Below are 23,436 nucleotides of genomic sequence, written 5' to 3'. Positions count from 1 at the left end.
TCACTATGAACAGGGGAGGTCAGGGGAGAGGTACATCAGTGAGCGCCCTCGCCATCTGGTTAGTCTGAGGTGTGTCGTGGTTTGGGGCTGGACTTCTGAGCACAGGAATATGCTATTAGATTTTGATCCACCTTGTGGAAAACATCTGATGGGTAACATCTTCATTTTTCAGCATGACAATGATCCCAAATAGATATCTGTATGGACTTGTTCATTTCTACTCACTCACACAAAAACGTCTTTCTACACCTAAGTGCTTTGTAACCAACATTCACATTCATAGAGCAACTTGGGGTTCAGCACCTTGCCCAAGGATACTTCGGCACACAGACCAGAGAAGCTAAGGAACAAACCACAAACCTTCCAATTAGTAGATGATTTGTGCTACAACCACACCAGTGTGGGAATCATCTTGACAGGGAACTGAGAAAAGGAGTAGAGCTTTAAATGTCCTTCAAGAAGCCTGGAGAACTATTCCTATTTAAAATAAGCTACCATTCTGTCAGAGGACAGAGACCTCAGCTTTTACTCGCTGAATGTGAGTATCTTTAGGATGGTCATTTTATCCCAGTGGCTCTTTAACTTTATTTCTTTATCAAAGCACTTTACTGAAGACAAAATTAAACACGTTGTAATCCATTTGCTGTTTTTAGAATCTTTTTCTACAGTCATTGTGGCTCCTGCATGCAAAGCTAATCTGTTCTAGTGGGTTTTTTGCTCTATTAACATTTTAAAATTCAATCATTACATAAATACATAAGATGCTAATAAATGACAACCCCCCCCCCCCCCCCCCCACTTGTGCACCTTGAATAAACAGAAAACATAAGTAGAAAGATTTTATTAGCGAATACAAATGTGTTATAAAAGACTTCACCTGCGCCTCTGCCGCCACCTGCTGGTCATCTTCCAACATAACGTCTGTCAGAATTACAAAGTGGTGGCAAAAACACAACTTCACGCTCCACCAAATATACATGACCTTTTGACCTGCTGACATAAATCATCATCATGGCCAATGTAGCATGAAAGTGAGAAGTAAATATTTTGCAATTCTGTCACCTTTTACAAAACACCTGGTGCATAAAGAGCTGTAACCATCAGTCCAAATCTACATGATTCCTTGAGGCTGTCCCTTTCCTGCAATCTTCTTAGAACACTCCAGCAAAGCGTTGTGGATATCTTTGGCACAGGAGATCTGAGATTTGATCATGCCGAGGTACTGGGCATATGACATGGACTCTGTCTGGACTGTGTCTGGCTTGGTGGCTGTTGGGACCAGGTTGGGTGAGTGTTTGGCACTGTCGATGCTCTGTGAGAGGCACTCGTATGCCAGTCGCTGCATAGAGAACAGAAAATTTCAGTTTGTGGAGGAAATCTTAAGTGTAGATACAGTACAATGGTCCCTCGTTTATCGCGGGAGTTACATTCTAAAAATAAGTGACAGCTTTACTTTTTTACAATTATTATAGATGTTTTAAGGCTGTAAACCCCCTCACTACACACTTTATACACTTTTTTCAGACAGGCACGAACATTTTCACACTTTTCTCTCTTGTTTAAACACGCTCAAAGTTCAAACCTTCATAAAAAAATAAGTTCAGTGTTATAGAATGAAACCAAAGTCACCCGCGGTTGCGTTTGATGGTGCAAAACGTTTCGTCGACATTGTTGTTTGTTGGGGAGAAAACTTACAAACATACAGTACAGCACCTCAGAGTTATACGGCTAGCGATAGAAGATTTATGTAAATTTGACAAGCTGGACGCATTCTGTACTGTACAGGAGACACGGCACGAGATTGATTGACAATGGTCTACAGCGAATCAGGACAAAACACAATGCGCTGTAAAGTAAAAAAAAAGAAAAAATTGCACAAAAAAAAAAAAACCCATTGAAAATTGCACAAAAAAAATCTGTGAAACAGTGAGGCTGCGAAAGGTGAACCGCGTTATAGCGAGGGACCACTGTACATGCTAGATTTGTTCAACACAATTGAACACTTTTAGATTTGACTGATAACTCTTCTTTAATTTTAATGCTTTTGTCAATAGTCAGTCTTGAGTTAAGTTCTTTTTCATCCGTTTAAGTCATTAAAACATATCACAATGATGTCTGTTTTTATTCCATGATGGAGCATTTGTTTGTTTCAATCTTACCAAACACAGCTCAAGTTGATCACAAAGGGCATAAAACTCTTCCAGGCTTTTGTCAAAGCGCTGAACTGTCACTGAAGTGTCGCTGCTTTTGCTAAACCAAAAGGAAAAAAAGACACACATGGAAATGAATCAGAAGGCTGCTTGACACAGACATACAGATCAGAGGTTGCCACAAACGACACTACTTACATGCCGTTGTCAATCGTCGTGTTATATGCCAAATTCAGGGAGGCGATTCTCATTAGATTCTGCATTGGAAAGAAGTAAAGTAAATTTTATTCACATTCTACACCTTCACAGAATGTTTCAGATCAACATTGAGCCAGGCAAAGAATTCCTTCCTAAGTGTCTACAACAGATTTTGAATAATAATGAATTAGTGACTAACGATCCTTATTAATGTTTCAAAGAACATAAATAATACTAAAGAAATAATAAAAATACACACCAAGAGGCGTGGGATGTACAGTTTCACGGTTTCAAGATTCACTAAAATCACAGTTTAATTGTAGAACCACACTGGTGGATCTAAAATCCACCACAATAGATCGGGATTAACGTCATTGTACAAAAATTTGAAGCACCTGTGCAACAGTATCAAATTAGAAAATATATTTTTATGTATACTGGGTGACTTTCGGGAAAGTTCTCAAATTTCTGGCTAAAAGAATTAAATTTGTTTTTTTTGTTTTTGTTTTTTTATTTTACTGCTGTTAAATGTCAAAGTGAACAGTATGTGAGGGTTGTAGATTTCATTGTCTGGGATGGGAAATCGTTAGCAAGTTAAGCTATTCAATCTTCAGCCAGCTACATGCGCAGCAGTTACCTGTAAGCTCTCCTTTAGCTGTGGTATAAGCATCTTAAATCTCTGAACTGGGTCAAAGTCTTGCTGTTGACTCAGTTGTTGTTGTTGTTGTTGCTGCTGCTGCTGCTGCTGCTGTTGCTGTTGCTGCATTGAAGCAGGCTGTTGTTGTAATCCGGCCTGAGACATCGAGCCTCCTGGTTGCGGCTGCTGAGACGCCATCTTGTTCTGCTATGATTAGAATATCCGGAAAAATATCCGGTTCTATAATTTTCAAAATAAAAGTAATTCTTAAGCGGGCCACTGAAGTTAGGGGCAAAGAGGGCAGGGAGGGGTATAAAATAAATAAAAAACAAACAAACAAAAAACTCAAAATTTTCTATATTAAAGCGGCACCTTACATTTTAATTGGATTAAGCGACAAACAAATACTTGTGATTTTAGCACAGAGTCACCACATTATTATAAACTTCCAGACTTTGAAGAGACCTTGTAAAGAAATGGGTCCATTCAGAACAAAATAACAGACTGATTTAGGTTAGGTGATAGCTTTTGTGTATCAATTTGCCACTTTAATGTAAAAGAGCTGTTGTTGTTTTACACTCCCCACGCCCTGTCCCTTAGTTTTTTCCTACCTTCTGTGGCCCTAATACGCTGTTGTACAGTCTTGATTATTTTGAACTACATGTACAGCCTTGTTCATTCCCAGAGATACTGTTTTTATTAATTGTAATAATACTTTAGTTTGTTTTCCGTGGTTCTTCGTTAATTTACATAAACATACAATTTTTATTTTGCAATATTTAATGTATTTTCTGTACCAATGATTGTATCACTGACTTAAAAAAAATTACAGGCTTTGCAAAGCAGGAACAAATAAGGAAGACCTCAGAGAAGATTCATGGATGTAATGACGAGAGATGCTGAGGATAGGGTGATATAGAGGCAGGTGATCCGCCTCCTAAATAAGCAGTTTAAAGAAGAAAAAAGAGGTCGTTAAGGGGAGGAAAGAGAGATTGATTCAGCTAAAAAACAAACCAACCCTAGTTTATCGTAATATTCTCCAGTCCAGTAGGTGGCGATAAAACACCGCTAGGCTGGTTTGAAAGTCGCCAAAGGTAGAAGAAGAAGCAAGCTCCGAGGAGGGGAGGGCCCTGCAGCTGCTGCTTTCTGGCAGAAACCCCGTAGTGTAGCACCGCAGCGCCATTCGATAACTGCAACAGTATCCAAAATGGCAGGAGCTGATGGAGACGATTCTCTTTACCCTATCGCCGTTCTCATTGATGAACTGCGAAATGAGGACGTTCAGGTAGGAACCCTGATTTTAATAATATTTCTTTTTTTATATTAAAGATCAAAGCGTTTGGCATAATTTCTTAGTCGTCAGATTGTTAGCTAGCTATCTAGCAAATATGCTAAGTAACGTTCCCGGTCTGGGCCTATCAGGAATTTTCTGCCGGGCCCACCCTACCCGGCTAGTCTAGTTTGTTGTCGACAGTAATATACCGCTCTTTGAGTTGTTTTTTACGCAGATGTACATTTTAATATATTATCACGAAGATTGACAAACTAGGTCATTCATTTAGCTGCTAGCTAATGTCTAGCCAAGCTAGCCGAATGAGCGTTCAACTAAGGAATCACAACAGCGGGGCGTTTGAGGCCGCAGTGGGTATAGATCACGGCTGATCACGCAATTTATTCCTATCAGTCAATGGAAAGCTTTGTCTTCTAGCAAACAATTTGAAACGCTGGGTAGCTTAAGTTAGCAACTTGTGACGCAATTTTAAACCAGGTGATAACAGTAATACGTTTTTTTGGGTTAGCAGTATGAATTATAGGGTTGTATGTATTTATTTATTTATTTTGTTATTGGCTCAGGGTTTCTGAATTGTTTTCCATTTTGCTTCCAGTTGCGTCTGAACAGCATCAAGAAGCTGTCCACTATTGCTCTGGCCCTGGGTGTAGAGAGGACCCGCACTGAACTCCTCCCTTTCCTCACAGGTAATAAAAGTTTTATATTAAAGCGCTGAATGTGTTGCACTTTAAACTGGGCCTTGTATTTGCTGAGGCTGCCAGTAATCCACATTTAGATTTACAGTCCTTCTCTCACCCTCAGACACCATCTATGATGAAGATGAGGTGCTTTTGGCATTGGCTGAACAGCTTGGCAATTTCACTATGCTGGTGGGAGGTCCAGAGTATGTCCACTGTCTTCTGGTAAGTCTACAAGCTTCAGATGATCGTTTTTGTAAACACATGCTTCAAGGAGATGCATTCCCCATTATATTAAATCTTTCAGACCTCTGTAATGATATTTCATTAGTTTTAGCTAGTTTATGTAAAAGTCAATTTATTACACATACAGTGTTTTCATGAACTTTGCATCAACAACGTATTTTTCACAAGTGTGCCAAATGCTAACGTTAAAGTCAGGTTATATGAGGTTGCACTAGGACACAAAAGGTAGTATCTAAACACATCTTAACCCACACAGTTCATTTACTGGTTTTAGACTAGTAATAACAAACTGTTGACACAATTACATCAGTCCCTCAGCTTAACAGTTTCAACATAGGACTGACCTGTGGACTTAGGATCAGAGATGATCATGTTTGTGCTGACAAAAATAAAAGTAATCGACTGACATTTCAGCTCTTCAGATTTGATGATTTTGTTAACTTTCCTTTGTTCACTGTATAGAGATTTTAAATTTGGAATTAGCAGTACATCATATTCTATATAATTGTTATATCGCAACCTTGTGTAAATTTTCAGTTTGTTCAAAGGTACATTTTCTAAATTCAGACTGTAAGCAATCCTATACAGTCAGTCATTTGTTAGTATTTATGTAGCATCTAGAGATTCATTGTGAGTAACCCCTTAATGCCTATTGTATCATATTTGCTATATAGAGTTTTTGTGAGATGTTTGTGTGTGATGCTTCTCCATCATCAGTGTGGATTAAGTTGATCTCCACTTATTTCTTCTTGATGTTTAGCCTCCTCTGGAGAGCCTAGCTACAGTGGAAGAGACAGTAGTCAGAGACAAAGCTGTGGAGTCCCTGCGAAAGATCTCTCAGGAGCACTCTCCAGTTGACCTGGAGGTCCACTTTGAGCCTTTGGTGAAGCGGTTGGCCAGTGGTGACTGGTTCACTTCTCGCACATCTGCCTGTGGCCTCTTTAGCGTCTGTTATCCTCGTGTCTCCAGCACCGTCAAGGCTGAGATTCGCCAGTAAGTGGCTTCTTGAAAAGGGGACAGATTTTTAAATTGCTCCAAATCCTTTTTTCTTAACTTATTTGCTTGTAATGAGTCATTTGGTGGTTGATTTAGTCTTCTAACAAGATTTCATTTGATGTTTGTTGTTATTTCTAGGCATTTTCGCACCTTGTGCTCAGATGACACTCCTATGGTGCGTCGTGCTGCAGCATCCAAACTGGGGGAATTTGCCAAAGTCCTGGAGCTGGAGTATGTAAAAAGTGACATAATTTCCCTTTTCACTGCCCTGGCCTCTGATGAGCAGGTATGAACACTTAAAAAAAATTTTTAAAAATCCATTGAACTGCAGTGTTCTTATTTTGGGTAGTCCAGGGCTCGCAAAATCGCTAGCCCGACGTCCCGGGGCTAGCGATTTTTCCAGTCGGGCTACCAAAATCCATCTCAGCCCTGCCCGTCGGGCTATCATAGGAAGGAAAAATATGTGTCAATGCTTTTGCATTTTCTTTCGCAAATGTAGCTGAGTAATTATGTCATTGGCATCGATGAGCCACTGTCAATATGTGACATATTGAAATTGCATTTGAATTTGCGCTTGTTTGTTGCTTTCACTTTAACTTTGCGATCGCGCAAACGGTGTGTAGAGAGCGGCAGCACTGATTTGTGAGTGACGATTAATTGCGCACCAATTCCTCTGACATTGTCTTATCACTCATTAGCTACTATTCAAACGTGACAAGTGAAATCTCCCACAGCAAGCTTAAACATGTGAGAGGTTGATTGCGCAGAGAATCGCTGACCGTTATGTAAGTACGTGTGTAAAAGCAGATGGATTTCCGCCGGTATTTTCGTTCTGCTGAGCCAAATAAGACAGGTCAGGGTGAAGAAGGGGCAGCCAAATAAAAGCCTACCACAAAACGGAAAAGTTATGACAAATCAGACTATGAGGCAAAAAGAAAGCGCAGGTTTTTTGGTTTCATGGACAAAAGAATTTATGTGGCTGGAATATGACAAGCTAAATAACATGATGCTCTGCCGGGTGTGTCGTGAGTTTCATTTCATTTGAGTCGACAAGCGCCTTTGTAACTGGGACCAGTAATTTTAAGAAAGACTCCATCAGAACCCATGAGAAATGCAAGAAATGTATTATTGCCCAGTCTGCAATATCTTTCCCAGAACAAACAGCAATTGCAAAAAACATACTAAAAATAAACCAAGCACAAGAAGAAGTCCTGAAAAATCTTTCAAAAGCGTACTATGTTGCAAAGAGTGAACCACTATTGGCCAAATTTAGCAGTCTATGCAAACTTCAAAAAGCAAATGTCCTAGATCTTGGTTCCACTTACCCCTTACCCGTGACTTCAGTGGAAATTTCAGATTCAGGATCTGACACAGACTGATTCATGTTCTACACAGTTCTTACAAGTTCATAGAAATTTCTGTTCAATTAGAAACAAGTATTTGAGTTGATGACTGTAATTTTTATACAGTTGTTGTGATTTGTATTTTAACAACTTTCTGATTAATTTTTGTTTCCGTTACAATATTATACTTTAATGTATAATATTGTAAAGGAAACAAAACATTAAAAAATTGCTCTCTTTTTTATTCGGGCTACTTACATTTATTTTGGGCTACCAAAAACTGAAGAATGCCTGCCCGAAGGGCTACCAGGGATTTTGAAATTTTGCGAGCCCTGTAGTCCATTCTTGGTGTCGTTGCCTGTTGGGAGGCCAAACTGATCCCATCTTTCTCCATCAGGACTCAGTGCGGCTGCTTGCAGTGGAGGCTTGTGTCAGCATTGCCACTCTGCTGCCTCAGGAGGATCTGGAGACCTTGGTGATGCCAACCCTACGTCAGGCTGCAGAAGATAAGTCCTGGAGGGTCCGTTACATGGTTGCTGACAAGTTCTCTGAGGTAAACCGAAAAACTTCTTCTTTGATTTAAATGTAGAATTAACATTTTGGAAATTCTGTTTAAAGCTAACTTTAAATAGGGCACTTTTTTGATATAGAGTAATTCTGAAGTGAAGTTGACTGTTTTTCTTTTACTGGATATAAAACCAACAACAGTAAAAGGTTTATATATTTCATTGTTAACCTGCTGTATTTCTTTGATAAATGTTTAGACACATGTAGTGCTTTCAAAGAATTGTTTGACATCACATCATTAAATAAACCACCCCTGTCCAAACATTTGTGCTGCACATTAACTGAGCAAAGATGTCATTGGAATAATAATGATTAACAAACCCGACATCCTCAAACAAGTAGCTGAGATTAAATCTTAATTTCCTGTCAGAACCTTCAGAAAAAATACTAAGAGCAAAAACAGGATGGAGAGATTTCAAGGTGGCTCTCTTAGACTTGAGCTGAATTAAAGTTCTTTGTTGCCATTCTGCTGTGGGCACAACTAATCACATGCATTCAACTAGGTCATTGAGCCATTTTTGATCAAAAGAATCTGTGCAGCTGCAAAACTTTATTGAGCTTTATTATGAAGGTGACACAAGTATAAATTAGCCCACAAACATTACTAATTAAAATCTTTTACCAGTGGGCTTTAATTAAGATTTGTATTGTTTGGAGCTTTAGCTTTGCATCTTCATTACAATAACACCATGTTTTTGATCTATTTAGTAAGTTCTAGAACTAATAAAAAAACATTTGTTTTTAGGAAAAATGTGTAGTAAATATGTATTAGCTTGAACAGGCCTATTTCAGAGGCCATTTTGAGTTTTACCCGTGTCTGTGCAAATAAATCAGATTATAAGTAGCAGCAGAAAAGATTTAAGTATTGTACATTTTAAAAAGTCAGTTTCCAGTCAAGCCGAAGATTTAGCAAGACTGCAGCTTTGACACATGCATCCATGCAATACACGGCTATACAGGGTCAGCAAAATCAAGAGGATAAGGTGCCAGGTGATAGACCCAGGCCATGACACATACATAAAAAAAATTATTCTGGTTTATACATAGAAATCTTAAAGTTTATTTCCATCTTAATATTCATTGAAACCTCTTAACTATCAGTGTTGAGAATTTTGAGTCAGGTTGTTTGCTCCTAATATCACAATGTGAACTTTTAGCCACATTAAAACCTCCCAGTATCTTCCAGTAACCTTTTTACTGGAACACACTGGGAATTGTCTCACATGCTTACGTAGTAAATGGAGATTAATTGATTTCTGTCTGAATGTAGCTCCAGAAAGCAGTGGGCCCAGAGATCACAAAGAACGACCTGGTCCCAGCTTTCCAGAATCTTCTGAAGGACTGTGAAGCTGAGGTCCGTGCGGCTGCAGCCAACAAAGTCAAAGGTGGGAGATTTTCCTAAAATGAATCGCACTGGCCGAACTTGATTCAGCCTCTTGACCATTGCTTTCTATATTTTGATGATGTATTTTTCCCTTTGTTAGAATTCTGTGAGAACCTTCCAGAGGACAATCGTGAGCAGATCATCATGACTCACATCTTGCCCTGCGTCAAGGTAAAAAAAAAAAAAACTTGTTAGCTGCAGTGTGACATTTCTTGTCAGTAAGACAAGAGTTTTGTGTTCACTGGTAAAGCAAGAAAAACAAATAAAAGCTTATCTTTTTATTTTTCCCTTGAAGCATTTTCGAATGCATATGATGTTGCGGTACCTGCTTGTCTTATTTTGCTGACTTTAACAGCATTGTTATACACTGAAATGTCCTTGCTGTAGATAAATGTGCTTATTAGGACTCTGGTAGGGCAGTGGAGCCACCAAGGTCCTCTTAAAATTGAATGCATGTTTAAAGCTGCAAGCGTACCCATAAAGACTGAATTTTTCCCAGCTTCTTCCCAGATTTTAGCAATTGATGAGATTTTTACATGTGGTCAAAACAATGAAAATAAACCTTATTTATTTTCATAGTTAAGTATTTGGATCAAAAGGAAAATTGAAACATTGTAAATATGGTGTGCTTTGATCAGACTACACCATAAATGCAAATCAAATGGACAGCATCCACATGCAGAAAACAAAGCGCCTGTTGTGTGACTGCAATCTGTAGGGGCAGCAGACCATGAGATGCTCAAAGATGCCCACTAACTTCTTTAACCAAGAGAGCTTTTAAAGTTTTTGTGAAGGATTAATAAATGTGTTCTGAGTTGGTCAAACCACAGAAAATGTGGTTTAAACCACACAGCCACATGTGGGAGCAGCAACAGAAATGATTATAATAATAATAATAATAATGGTTTCAGGGAAAAAATATCCTCTAAAGTACCAGAGGCGTGTCTGTTAAAGGAGTAATTGTCAGCTCTCTGACCAGCCTAAATATACAAACTTAAGTTCTTTCGACCAAACTGGCTGGTTGCATAGTGTAGATATGAACGATCTTTGATGCCTGGCTGCATGTATACCTTGCCAGCTGTATCACCTGGCAGGATGGGGAAGGATGTAGTCGGTTCAGCTACATTCAGATTTAAAGTGTGGATAATCCTTGAATCTTAGTTGTCTCCTGTGGAGAGAGGAAAAAAAGAGACTATCTTGTGTAAAGTGTTCACTGAGCAGACAGGTTTGGTTGGTGACCCTTAGTCTGCCATCACCTTCACAAAAAGTAAAACATTTGTTCGTCTAAACCTAAGAATTTTGAATAAGAGCACCGAGCTGTTTCTGCAGGGAAGATCTATTTCTCAGATAAAGACATAGTTAACAGTAAAGCCGTAGTCTGTAAGAATAGCAGGGGAATCTAATTCTAATGAGCTCTAGATCTTATAATGTAGTGTTTGGGGCAGATAATGGTTAAATATGGTTACACTGTCATGAAGTCATGATGTTGAAAAGGTGGCATCCATATCTCTTATATTCTCTAGAATATATCATTTATTTGTTTAATCTGTTTGGAAGCAAATGTCTGAATTACTTTAAATTGACATCAAGGCCTTATGTTTTGCGGTTATGTTGTATAGACTGTACATGCCAGTGTTGTTCAAGTTTTAAGCAGCAGGTGGCACTATTGTGTTGTAACTAACTATTGTGTCACTAAGGGTAGTGGAAATACAGGTAGCCTCACAGTGGAATTCCTGGAACTGTACTTTTTTTTTTTTTTTTTTTTTAATGTGTGTGTGTTTGAAAGAGAGAAAGCTGCATGACTGTCATAAGAAGTCTGTGTTTGTCCTGTAAACATACATACAGCAGTGGGAAAAGCCATCCAGGTAGCAACAAAAACACTTCCCTGGAAAAATGTAATAAACGTCATAACACGGGCACTTGGCACACACATACCATCACTCCCACTGCGGAGTTGATTTTATTGGTAGATTGAAATGCCTGGTGTGCTGATATATTTGTATGTTCTGGGAAGGGAAAAATAATTTTTCAAAGGTTTTATAGTTCATTAAAGGCTTCCATGTGATACTGGTTTGAAAACACAAGTAAACATGAGCATTTAGATAACAAGCGATTTCTTTGCTTGTTTATGTACACCCATTTCTGTTTCTGTCTACATCACATTTTAAGTTTTTCCACCCACAGTTGTTAGATGCAATGACTGTAATTCTCACTAGTATTAAGTTCACTTTACCATGTATTTACACACAGGTCGATTATAGGCTCCTTGTGTGCTGCGTTGCAAATATGAGCCATTGCAGCGGTCTTGATGTTTATTTACATACTTTGTCTTAACTATTTGTTTGGGCTGATCTCTCTGTCTCCTGTGTTTCCCGTCCTCCATTAGGAACTTGTTTCAGACACCAACCAGCATGTGAAATCGGCTCTGGCCTCAGTCATTATGGGACTTTCAACCATCCTGGGCAAGGACAACACAATAGAGCACTTACTGCCTCTATTTCTGGCTCAGCTCAAGGACGAGGTAAAGGAAATGCAGATTTTTAATTGTGGACCCCAGTTTCTTTATATTAGACAGCTGGCTTTGGAAATCCAGAAGGCACGGTTGTAGTTTGGTACCACTGTAAACAAAAGCTTCTTACAAGGCAGCGCAATTTGACCAAGTTCTTTGGCCTTCTGTGATCAGCACGACTGAGACAGCAAAGCCACTTAGCCGCAGCCACCAGATGTACCTGGCTGCCACCTGGCTGGGTAGGAGGATGATTCATGCAGTTGGCAGCCTAACTGAGACCTTACAATTGGAAGACTGATTGGCTGCTGTCTGGAGAAAAGCATAATTAAGTCAGACACAGCTTAGCCAAATGGGTTACTGCTTGATGCATTCTGATTGTATTTTCAGTAATAAGGAATAATTGTGGATATTTGCTGATTAAAGGAGGTAGGGTTGTGTGTCTAACATCCGAGTTATTTTTGCAACTGTCAGTATTACTTTTCTAATCATTTTTCAAAGAAGCTGCTGCAAGAATCAAATTGTAGAGCAGTCCTGATTCTGTATTAGGTTAATGTGAGCCGTGTTTTAGCTCCTGAATATTGATTTACATTGTTCCTCTAAGTGTGTTAGGTTCGTGTAGAAGAATAGCTCACTCACATTTTCCCAAATTAATACATTGTCCCATTACATCAGTGAATATTGAGATCAGAGACAAGTTTGGCAGGTCAGAGACAAACGTGTATCAATGTTTTGGAAGGCTTATGCTTTAAGTTCCTCAACTCTCTTCCTCTAGTCCTATTTAAAGACGGCCCATTTTCCTCACGGCACAAACACAAGACTAAGTGACTAATTAGATTAACGTCTAAACTGACAGCTTTGACTTGCAAATTTCAAATCAAAGTACATTTATCTGAGAAAAGGGAGACACTGTGCAGATTTCACTACTGCTCTGTCCCCTTAAGTTAGTGTGACTGAATGTGTCAAATCATTCTTCAATTTGTGGCTTCTGGAGTTTAAAGTATGTTGATTTAAAAAGTTTAGCTGTGTACTTTTGCTGTTCCAGTTAATATCCTGTTCAAAGCTGAACAAATGCAAGCTTTAATTTCAGGCTCTTTATAATAAACATTGGGTGCGCTTTGTAAGACATAACCTCTTGGCAGTCTGGCCTTTTTTGATGGGGTTGTTGGATACATAATATGTGATTGGTCTTTTTTTTTTTTTCCTAAGTGTAAAATATGTAGGTTAAAAAGTTTTACATTTTCGATTATTAAATGAATCAGAATTTGATGACAGTAGGCTGGCATGACCTTAACCTATCCCTCGTAATTCGTCTGTTTTAGTGCCCTGAGGTGCGTCTGAACATCATCTCCAACCTTGACTGTGTGAACGAGGTGATTGGCATACGACAGCTCTCTCAGTCACTGCTGCCGGCCATTGTGGAGTTGGCAGAAGATGCAAAGTGGAGGGTTCGCCTTGCCATCATAGAGTACATGCCCTTGCTGGCAGGACAGCTGGTGAGTCGTGGAGTCTAGGAAAGACAGCTGCAAGCCATATAACATGTTTTAAATGTCATCCTTAATTAACACCATGTGTAAAAACACCAATATTAGCTAAAATGCTATCAGGCCCAATTTGACTGTAGATAACCAGGAAATGGTTGTGATTATATTTTATCCTTTTTCCTGCAGGGAGTCGAGTTCTTTGACGAGAAGCTCAATACCCTTTGTATGGCTTGGCTTATTGACCATGGTAAGGTGCTGTTATGGGTTTCAAAGTTTGTCAGATTGATGTACTATCATCATCATAGAATGATACTTTATCTGTTGGGTCTTAAGGTGGAGCTGAGTATTTGACTGTTTGCATATTTGTTTGTTGGGGAGGTATTAGGTTTTCAATTTTGGGATTTGGATATTTGTTTATATTAATATATGGAAATACATACAGTCAGCTTTGGTGCCTGACACCCTTCTCACTCACAGCAGTGATCTTCACACTTCAGTTCACGTCATTGTTGCCAACTTGGCGAACTTATGAGACGCTGCTTAAACAGATGCTTAAATGGGCAGCTTTCTTTGGAACACCCCTTTTATCCTATGAATACAAATCTGAGCCTGAAAATTGTCCTCGTTTTCTAGTTTTCGCTGCAGGAGGGTTGCACTTACTGTGGCAATGCCCCTAATTCTCTCGCCTCTTCCCAGTGGCATGTTATTTGCTTTGGCTGTCAGTGCTCTGTAGCACTATGATACTTTTATCATAGACTAGCTCTTTCTTTCTTTTTTTTTTAAACACGTAAGTAGGAGCTGCTTATTCCTTTATGAATTTCACCATTATATATCCACACGGTTGTATTTTGATTCTCTTTAATTTCTCTAACTGAACTTTGCACGCAGTTTAGAGAGGTCCTCTTACCAGTCTGATACTATTTTATGACCAGGTCAGAGAGATTGTTGGAGAGAAGAGACTAATAAGCTTAGAGGATGGAAGTGAGGAAGTTTCAGGGTAAAGAAGGGATGAGATGGAATGAGACAATCTGCAGGTGTTTTGTACATACCATTGGAGACTCTCCATCTGTAGAGTAGTACAGCTGTAAGTCAGCAAAGAACTAAATCATCTAGTACAATGGTTGAGAAGTTGTCAGATCTTGTGTCACAATAGAACGGTATATAGAGCCTCTTATTTCCCATTTTGACACAAGGAGTCATCTACATTTGTGCAGATCTTGGGTGATTTCGAGTTGCTATGTTGTGTTAATCACAGCAGTTCTTCTATTGGTTTTTCAGCTCATCTGCACAGTTCAAGGGCTCCTCTTTCATTGCACTCAGTCACGTAGCAAGTTTCAGTCAATTTAAGAAACGTTATCTTAACCCATCTTCTCCATTCGCTCTGCTTTGCGTGAGTAGCTGCACGCACTCAGTGAAACAGAAAACAAAGAAAAAGAGAATCTAGAACCTTGAGTGAAAACAGTTGTCGGCACAAAGACTTGCACTGACCGGAAATTGAAGCAGATACACAGAAATGAGGTAAACGGAGTCCTGTTGGAAGCTTTTAATAATTTTATCCTGATGGATAATTGTATACTATTATTTCCAGTATATTTTTTTAAACGGGTCTTGTTGACGTATTTATCTCCCACTGTTATCGATTCACATTGTGTTTTATGTAACACACAGAAAGCCTGTAAAGAGAATTTTTCTGAAAATTTGCTCCCAGGGGAGCTTGCCCTCAGACCCTCCTAGCTGTAGCAGCATTTTACTCTGTCCATGCGATGCTGTCACCCTTCGCTGTTTGCATCCCCGTAGAACAGTTCAGCCACTCTGTCATACTTCGTTACGTCAGTTAACCTTGTTTTTCTATACAACAGCCTGCAGTTCTAGCTTTGGATTTTTACTGTTGTTAATGGACTTTAAAATCCCTGTTGGGTCACTGAGCAAGTCTGTGTGTGTTTATCTGTGCATGTTTGCCCTGGGGTCTTTCTCTTCCCGGTAGTTTTAAACGGTTCTGCGAAACAATCATCCTTATTCAAACGCTGAAAGAGCTGTTTATCCTTAGAACTTCACAACACACCCAACTGTATTTATAACCTAGAATATTTGTGGTATGCATTAAGTTTTCACTGAGTATGTAGTGTTCTTTTGACATTGAGTTTTCCAATTAGAGAGAGACACGCTCTCTGTTGAGGACAAAGGGCCAGCTGGGTTACATCATTGGAATGCTGCTGGTGTGAGTTTCTCTACGTGTGTGTGTCTGTGTGTGTGTCTGTGTGTGTCTGTGTGTATGTCTATGGCTGGGGTTAGGGCTGTGCCACACTTACGTAAGCCCTTCAGAGAAAGACGGGAGCACAGGAATCAGCCCAGAATCTTTCCCTCACCGGCTTAATTACAGAGAAAATTATTTGTGTATTTTCCATTTTTTTCCACACAGCATACAAATACCATTAATCTAATTTCTAACAGTGAGTTCTTCTATTTATCGCTTTATTGCTCTAAATTCTATTTGAAATAAAAGATGTAGTGTCATAATTGTCAATAATGCTGATAAATAAAATATGTAATTTTTGTTGAATGTATTGTAGATACTGCATATAATCTAACAATGGGGTAAAACAATGGATGAGACATTTTATACTTTCATTACAGTAACTTTAAAATGTATGTCAGACTTCACTGATGGACATGCATGTAACCAAATCTTCATGGATGTTGTGGTTGTGAAATATCATGAAGATTCTCTTCACAACCAGTGTAGCTTTGGCCAACAACGCAACTGCTGAAATGCTCTTGGGTGTATTTATAACAAGATTGGCAGCTGTATTTACATTTCCTGGCTACAGATTTAAAATATGCAATGAGGTGGATAAATCAAAAGAAGGCTCCTTCAGTAACAAAGATCTGAATTGTCACAGAGAAGACACAGTAATGGCCTGCATGTGTTGGCTGAGTAACCTTCTGGCCTTAAAAGGATGGCTGTCCAGATGAGATGTAACCAAAACAGAATAGATACAATTATAGTAAGTTAGTCATCACATAATAATGTGTTTTGAGGGCGTGTTTTTCTGGCTTGTGTGTGCGTGCAATTATCGCCCTGATTTTTATTGTCCAGCTCGAAGATGTTCGCAAGCAGACAGCTCTTACTGTTCCCTTGACCAAATTGGTTCAGTATGATGAGTCTTGTTTGCCTCGGGGCTCTGCAGTTTATACCAGTGCCCAGAGAGAATTTCAGTCACCTTTTTAAGTCGGCCATCTCTCACACTAATGGACGCACTCACTCCCACTGAAATCAGTACAACTGTGTGCATGGCATATTTTGTCACACTACATGGATGTTTATATATAACCTGAAGCATGTGTTAACCCACACTCATTGTTGAACCTGAGTGTGTCCTGTGTAAGGACAGGGCCACACTCTGATCCCAGCACAGCCGCTCTGTCTGTTAAAGAGGTGTAAAACAAGCAGTATGTTAGCAAAGTGTTGAGGCCATTACACACCTAACATGTGCGTTTTAGCAGAAAATCTGTCCTCCATAAATGCGCTGTGGACAAAAATGAAGTTGACGTCAAGCAGTGATGAGCTGGTCCGGATGTTTCTAAACAGGAAATGGAAGAAACTGAGATTCTCGGTTCATCCAGTTGTCACAAGAAAGCGGCAGCAGACAGAATTTCATGCTTTACTCCAAGAGTTGATGCTCCAAACTGTAAACTGCTGCATTAAGAATAGATGACTCAGACAAGTATTTTTTAAAGCATGGATTTTATATATCTGCTATGTAAAGGCCGTTAGACACTTGTTTGTTATTAAAAAAACAACAAAATCTTAGCATGAAGGATAAGAGTTTGTCTTATTTCAGGACACTCAAACAAAATAGATTTGAGGAGCAAAGTTACTATAATGACAAGCAAGATTTTAAAATTGTGGATTGCAAACACCGAGCAAAATGAAGAATGTAATCTTTGAGGATTTTTAGCAAGAAAAGCAGGTTTGGAAAGAGCTACCCATCAAGCTGATTCACAGAGACCTGGAAAGGGAGACACGGCACACACAGACCTTTCACACAGAATGCTGTTGTGTTTTTTCTAGTGTATGCCATCCGTGAGGCAGCGACCTGTAACCTAATGAAGCTCGTGGAGAAGTTTGGAGCAGAGTGGGCCCAGAACACCATCGTGCCCAAAGTGCTGGGTATGGCCAACGATCCCAATTACCTCCACAGGATGACCACTCTGTTCTGCATCAATGTGAGTCGACAGAACTTTATTCTCTATGCTTGAATGCACATGATGGCCTTTAAAGTTTGTTTGAAGGGCTTAGTTGTTTTTCTTATACTACCAGCTGTCACCAAGTGCTTTCTCGTAGTGGATCGTTAGATCGTGAGGTTTGTTTTGTTGTGGCAGCTTTGCCTTCTGTTACAGCGCCTCAACATAACTTGTTTTTCTTTGGCACTCTTTGAATACCTGTTATGTCTTAAAGGGTTCAGACTCACAGCATTGAAGCTAGATTCAATAATGCTCATCCACTTTATTGCACTGCACATGGGAAAAGCCCAGTTTAGGAATGAAGGTTTTGTTTTATTAGTGTAGACGCAGCAACTTTAACAGGGCAAGCTAGGCTCTGTGCTAAAATATGACCCAAGTATACTTATCTGGATCACCTACCTTCTTCACTTAAGATAAACAAAGGCATCAGTCACTATTAGGAAAGAAGTGTATGAGCTTCTTAAAAAATAAATCACTTACGTGTAGATTTTGTCATCTTGGTAAACTCCTGCATTCTCTGTCTCAGGCTTTGTCAAAGGCATGTGGCCAGGAGATCACCACTAAGCAGATGCTACCCGTGGTCCTCAAGATGTCCAATGACCAAGTGGCCAACGTCCGCTTCAATGTGGCAAAATCCCTTCAGAAGATTGGCCCTATCCTCGACAGCAAGTATGTTGTCTGGAATTTGAGCGTTTAGTGCTTCCTCTGCAAAGTGGAGGGAGAAAGTCTGAAATCCAGAACCAGCTTTGAGTCTAATAAATGTTGTCGTCGCTTTGTCCCCTCCAGTGCCCTTCAAACAGAAGTGAAGCCAGTGCTGGAGAAGCTGGCTTCAGACACAGACATGGATGTTAAATACTTTGCCCAGGAGGCCATTAGTGGTAAGTCATTTCCTATCACTGAGTATTAAAACCATTTAACAGATTGAGTTATATTTGACATATATTTAAAAATGACTAAAATTGCCATTCTTATCTTCTCTTTCATACACAGTTCTGGCGCTAGCATAACCGGCCAGCCCGACATGGGTTAACCAGATACCCACCTGAGTCAAGGCAACACTTTTACAAGATATTTATTGATGTTCAGGATCAACTGGTTAATGTATAGAGAAAGCTGTCAACAGTTTTATTTTTTGTTTCTTTTCCCCTATGTTTATTCCTCTTTCTTTTCTTTTCTTTTTTTTACTGTCCAATGGGTGTCCGTGTCCAGGCATAGCACATAGGCTTCTTTGTTAACCTTTCTCTTTGCTGTAAATGGGTGCTTCTACAAAGGCAAAGTGTTGATGAAACTGAAATAAGTGGTGCATGCTGACTAATGTGCTACTGTACTCGCTAGTCATCGCTAACCAGTACCCCCCTCACATTCCTCCCTTTTTACGCCTTTGGCCGCTGTTATACTTGAGCCGCAGTCACCGCAGCGTACCACGTCTCTGTTAGCTACCTAGGACTGTGCTAACTGTCTGTGCTGCAGCACTTTTTCTCCCAGTGTTAGATGGAAAGTTTTAGCAGCAGATGGTGCAACAAGCTGTTAATTTTTTTCCCTGAGCTTCGTCTTGAAACAGCCCCCCTTTTCCCAGAGATGCAGCTCTACAGAGAAGTAGAAATTGAAAGGTCTTTCAAGGTGTTATGAAATATTTTTTTGGTTTTGTCACCAAATCAAACCCCTCTCCTCTGAAATCCTTCACAGAATTAGAATCTACAAGGTTTTAAAGAAATGATGTCCTGTGTAATTCCTCATCCACCAGACTGCTGTGCTCTGAGTTGGTCAGTAATGGAGAGGGGCCAGATCAGTTGTAAATTGTTGCTTATAACTGTCCCACATCCAAATTAGTAATTTTTGATACGCGCGGAAGGATGGGAAGTAATGTTCTGTAATATAATGTCAGCATTGCTCTTAATCTTTGTGCCAATGACTTTAGAAAGCAGCTGTGTTTTCTTTTAATATGCCGGTAAACCGTTTTCGCCTGCCATGTTGTGTAAAAAGACAGCATTGTTTTCTGGAAGCGACACTATTAGTCTTGACAGTAATGGGATCGTACAACTTAATTGACTACAGCTATCGGGGCAAGCGCACAACCACAGCAGTCCATGCGCTCTAGAGCCGATCAATTTTTTCCTTAAATCCATGCTTGGGTGCCCCCCTCTCTCCTCCTCCTCCCCACTGAACAGGAGGTTTAAAAGCCTTTCAATAAACGTTAAAGGCCATCACTTTTAATCGTTGCTTAAAAACCTCTACACAATGGAGAACAAGTGCATGCTTTGAAAGAAAGTGGGAAGGGGAACGGGGAGCATGTGTACGTAAGGCTGCATAATGTTTTATTACGGGGTGGGAGCTGGGGTGGTTATGGGCGGATTGAATAAATGTATCGTCTGTGCTGATAAAAGGAACTTTTGTCTTTCCCTGAACTCCTTATGCCATTCCCCTCTCCTCTCCTCTCCCCTCCCTCCCTCCTCATTTTGTTCTTGAATAAACCTTGATTGTTGATTGTCCTGTATCACAAAGACTGCGCTTTTATTTTTGTTTTGAATTCTCTTCTAAATTGGGATGCTGTACTACTGTATCTTGATCTGAATAAAGTAACACAGAGGAGCCAGTGTACCCTTCTTTTGTAACTTCGCAGTTAGGACATGAAGTCCTTTTTGTCAGTATAATTGGCCGCTTCAGGGTGAAGACAGGAATCATCCAATTAAAACAATTTGGAGAATAACAGACGAACCACTTTAAAATATTCTTCAAATATAAATTGTATTGAAATCAAATCACAGGTCTGCTGTGGATGTTTAGCTTCTTATATACAAATTACTATTAAAAATGGTGACAAATTAAAGGAAAAACCAGTACAAACTCTATTGGGGGTCTGTCTTTGTATTTACAAACCTCTGCTGGATGGATGGAACCATTCTTCCCAGAGATATTCCTCATCTAGTGTTTTGATGATGGGAAAGGAGAGATGTCTACCATTTTGTTCTACAGTGTACTCCGCTGGATGGAGGACCTGTGACTGAAGTCATCACATTGATCTCTTGTGCCATCTGCATAGGGGGCTGTGCCTGCTTTCAGACCTCTTCAATCTGGATAGAAAGTATGGGGTGGGTATTGATACATAATATTGCAATATTATTCCATTACAGGGACACCAAATACAAATATTAAATAAAGATAAGACAGATATGTCGTATCAAATATCAGTCTTATAAGACAGATGTTTGTTTTTTGATGATTTATAGTGGTTAATTCCTGTATTATCAGAAAAAGATTGCAAGCAATTGCCAACAGGACCCTGTTCACTACAAACTAATTGACTCAGTTTTGTGGCAGGTTTTAGTGTTTCTATGCTTGACAATCTGATTTTGCAGCAAACTGAAGATAAGTAACTTACTAGATAGAGCTTATAATAACTAAGTGTAGCTGAGGGCATAATTTGCTGTTTAAAGAAAAAAAGGTCATAAATTGCCACATATGTATACATACGTGTGTGTGTATATTGTCAAAGTAGACTTTGGTACCTCAGCATTGGTTTATAGGCTATGACTGTACCCATGGAAAGATTTTATAGAAAACACCTGTTCCACCCCCTTAAAAAAACAAAAGGCATCATAATGGTGGCCTGCTTTGACAATTGGCGGGGTCTAACGGGTCACTCATGAGACCTATGAGAAGGGCATCAAAGTGCTACCATAATAATCAAGAATGACTTTCAGCTCTTCTGCTTGAAATTTCCCGTCATAGTACTTGAAATGATTTCACCACTGAAAGAAGTCTGTGAGTCAGAATGCAATCAGTGAGAGAAAACAGCTGAAGTTTCTGGCGATGGATGAATTTGGAGGGTTTCTGGTCTTAAGTCCTGAGTCGAGTTGACGTATCGGTTAAATGTGCCTGAAGGAGTTGAAGTAATTGAAAGCAAGTGAAGCATCAAAGGAAAAGAAAGAAAAAAAGCAGTGGCTCAAGGCTGGGACTTGCCCATTCTGATTTAACATGGTGTTAAAATCACTTGTGTCACTTTGGCTTAATGATTGAACCTGTTTTCTTGCAGTGAAGTTGAGTCTGATCACAGTGCCGATGCTGGTGGGGGTTATGCTCCTCGTTTACCAGCATTCCCAGAAGTAGCATCCCCAAAGCGGGGTTCATGATCACATATTTCTGGTTAAAGGACAACGTCTAATCCCCCCCCCAGCATTTATGACAAAGACAGGCATTCTAACACACTGTCTCTTTCTCACTACAGGAAGATTGTGGATTTATGTATCTGTGTATTTAAATCTATTCGACAACTAGAAAAGTTGGTCACAAGCAGAAAGATCCAATTTTGTCCATGTGATTTAAATGCTCTTTGTTCGATTTGGAAGGAGTGCTTCTCAGCCTGTAGACGTCTGGTGGAAAATGTGGCATTAATTTCACTAGCTCCTGGTCTCATATTTGCTCAGTTCTGACCTGGTAGGCAGCTGTTCAGAGATGAAAGCGAAGGTCCTGCGGGCTGTTTTGGCCACGGGGAACCACGCAGAGCAGGGGCAGGGTCTGCAGCTGACACCTGCCCTCATCTCGACTACTACTGTGGAGAGGGAGACTGCAAAATAAGGGCTCGGCTGGGAAGTGGACATGCGTCGTAAGCAAGTGTTTGAATAACATGCCACTTTCTTGTTATGCATATGCTATGTGCAGCACATCCGAGATGCCCCATCGTTTCTGTTCATTCCAAATGAGCAGTCAGCAGAGAGCTTTGAGGCAATGAATCACATGGCAGGGATCTTTATGAGAATCCCAACCTTACTTTTTTTTTTTTTTTTTTTTTTTTTTTTTTTAATCGCCTCAAATCTTCCATCAGCCCTCCTTGGAGCTGTGTGCTCTCCCTATCCTCCACCCAGCCCTAATTTCCGGAGCACATTATGCACACATACTGTAATGCACAGCCTGGTGTGGCTGCTGCGTGTCAGCACATTCTGCTACAGCAGGACCCACTCGAGAGCCATTGAGAATATAGCAGCTTAAAGGCAGGATGTGCTTTTCAAGAAATGGTGTGAAGTAGTAGGAGGAGAAGGAGGAGGCTTGATGGTAGATGGAAGCTGTGAGACTGATAACAAAAGCCAAACCATACCTCAGACATGGCCTGACATAATAGATAATGAAGGTTTTTCTTTTTTTCTTTCAAAAATATCTGGTGATCTAGAAGCTTTGAAGCACATTTTTTTCCCCCATTACAGCCAAAAATCTTCATTAAAACACGATTACTTGAGGACAAGGGCTAATCCGCCCTCTAAATCCACTTGAGTTCATGAGGCAGTAATGAAACAGCAGCAACCTATTCCTATCTATTTAGATCCTGTTATTCAGGGGGATTTTCAGCAGCTAGAACCCTTGACAGAGCTGAGAGCCCTGACGTCAATGCAGCTGCCTCCCAGGACCATGTCATTTATAATGAAAGGAGTCAAGCAAAGCCCCCACACAGCACGGCTCTCACACACACACACACACACACACACACACACACACACACACACACACACACACACACACACACACACACACACACAGAGAGTGAGGTCAGACGCTCTCAGGGTGACAAATGACAAATATCAGTTGGGAGAAGAGGAACGTTGGCCCACTCATTTTTCTTTTTTTTTCTTCCCTCCTCAAGTCACCTTGTCATCTCAGCGCTCCCTCCTCCTCCTCTTCTATTCTGTCGTCTTTTATCATGGGGTTTATAAGCTGTACAAA

The 23,436-nt window shown here is 40.0% G+C and overlaps 2 protein-coding genes across 2 annotated transcripts; one reads left to right on the top strand and one right to left on the bottom strand.

Moving 5' to 3' along the window:
- Positions 1 to 826: 826 nt before the first annotated feature.
- Positions 827 to 3,210, bottom strand: med29 (mediator complex subunit 29). The gene is made up of 4 exons (XM_003450818.4): positions 2,986 to 3,210; positions 2,349 to 2,407; positions 2,160 to 2,250; positions 827 to 1,339 (listed from the first exon to the last, which is right to left on the bottom strand). The coding sequence occupies exons 1-4, from the start codon at positions 3,181 to 3,183 to the stop codon at positions 1,112 to 1,114; spliced, it is 576 nt and encodes a 191-aa protein (XP_003450866.1). The 5' UTR covers positions 3,184 to 3,210; the 3' UTR covers positions 827 to 1,111.
- Positions 3,211 to 4,100: 890 nt separating this feature from the next.
- On the top strand, positions 4,101 to 20,313 carry ppp2r1bb (protein phosphatase 2, regulatory subunit A, beta b). Its single transcript, XM_005455794.4, has 15 exons — positions 4,101 to 4,270; positions 4,872 to 4,962; positions 5,078 to 5,178; positions 5,960 to 6,192; positions 6,334 to 6,481; positions 7,936 to 8,091; positions 9,376 to 9,490; positions 9,590 to 9,660; positions 11,876 to 12,010; positions 13,318 to 13,491; positions 13,666 to 13,726; positions 17,552 to 17,706; positions 18,251 to 18,393; positions 18,511 to 18,602; positions 18,715 to 20,313. Exons 1-15 carry the CDS (start codon positions 4,193 to 4,195, stop codon positions 18,729 to 18,731), a joined length of 1,770 nt encoding a protein of 589 aa, XP_005455851.1. The 5' UTR covers positions 4,101 to 4,192; the 3' UTR covers positions 18,732 to 20,313.
- The last annotated feature ends 3,123 nt before the right edge of the window (positions 20,314 to 23,436 follow it).

Source organism: Oreochromis niloticus, linkage group LG14, assembly GCF_001858045.2.
Source record: "Oreochromis niloticus isolate F11D_XX linkage group LG14, O_niloticus_UMD_NMBU, whole genome shotgun sequence".
Classification (NCBI taxonomy): Eukaryota; Metazoa; Chordata; class Actinopteri; order Cichliformes; family Cichlidae; genus Oreochromis; species Oreochromis niloticus.
This window is presented reverse-complemented; position numbering and strand designations above follow the sequence as displayed.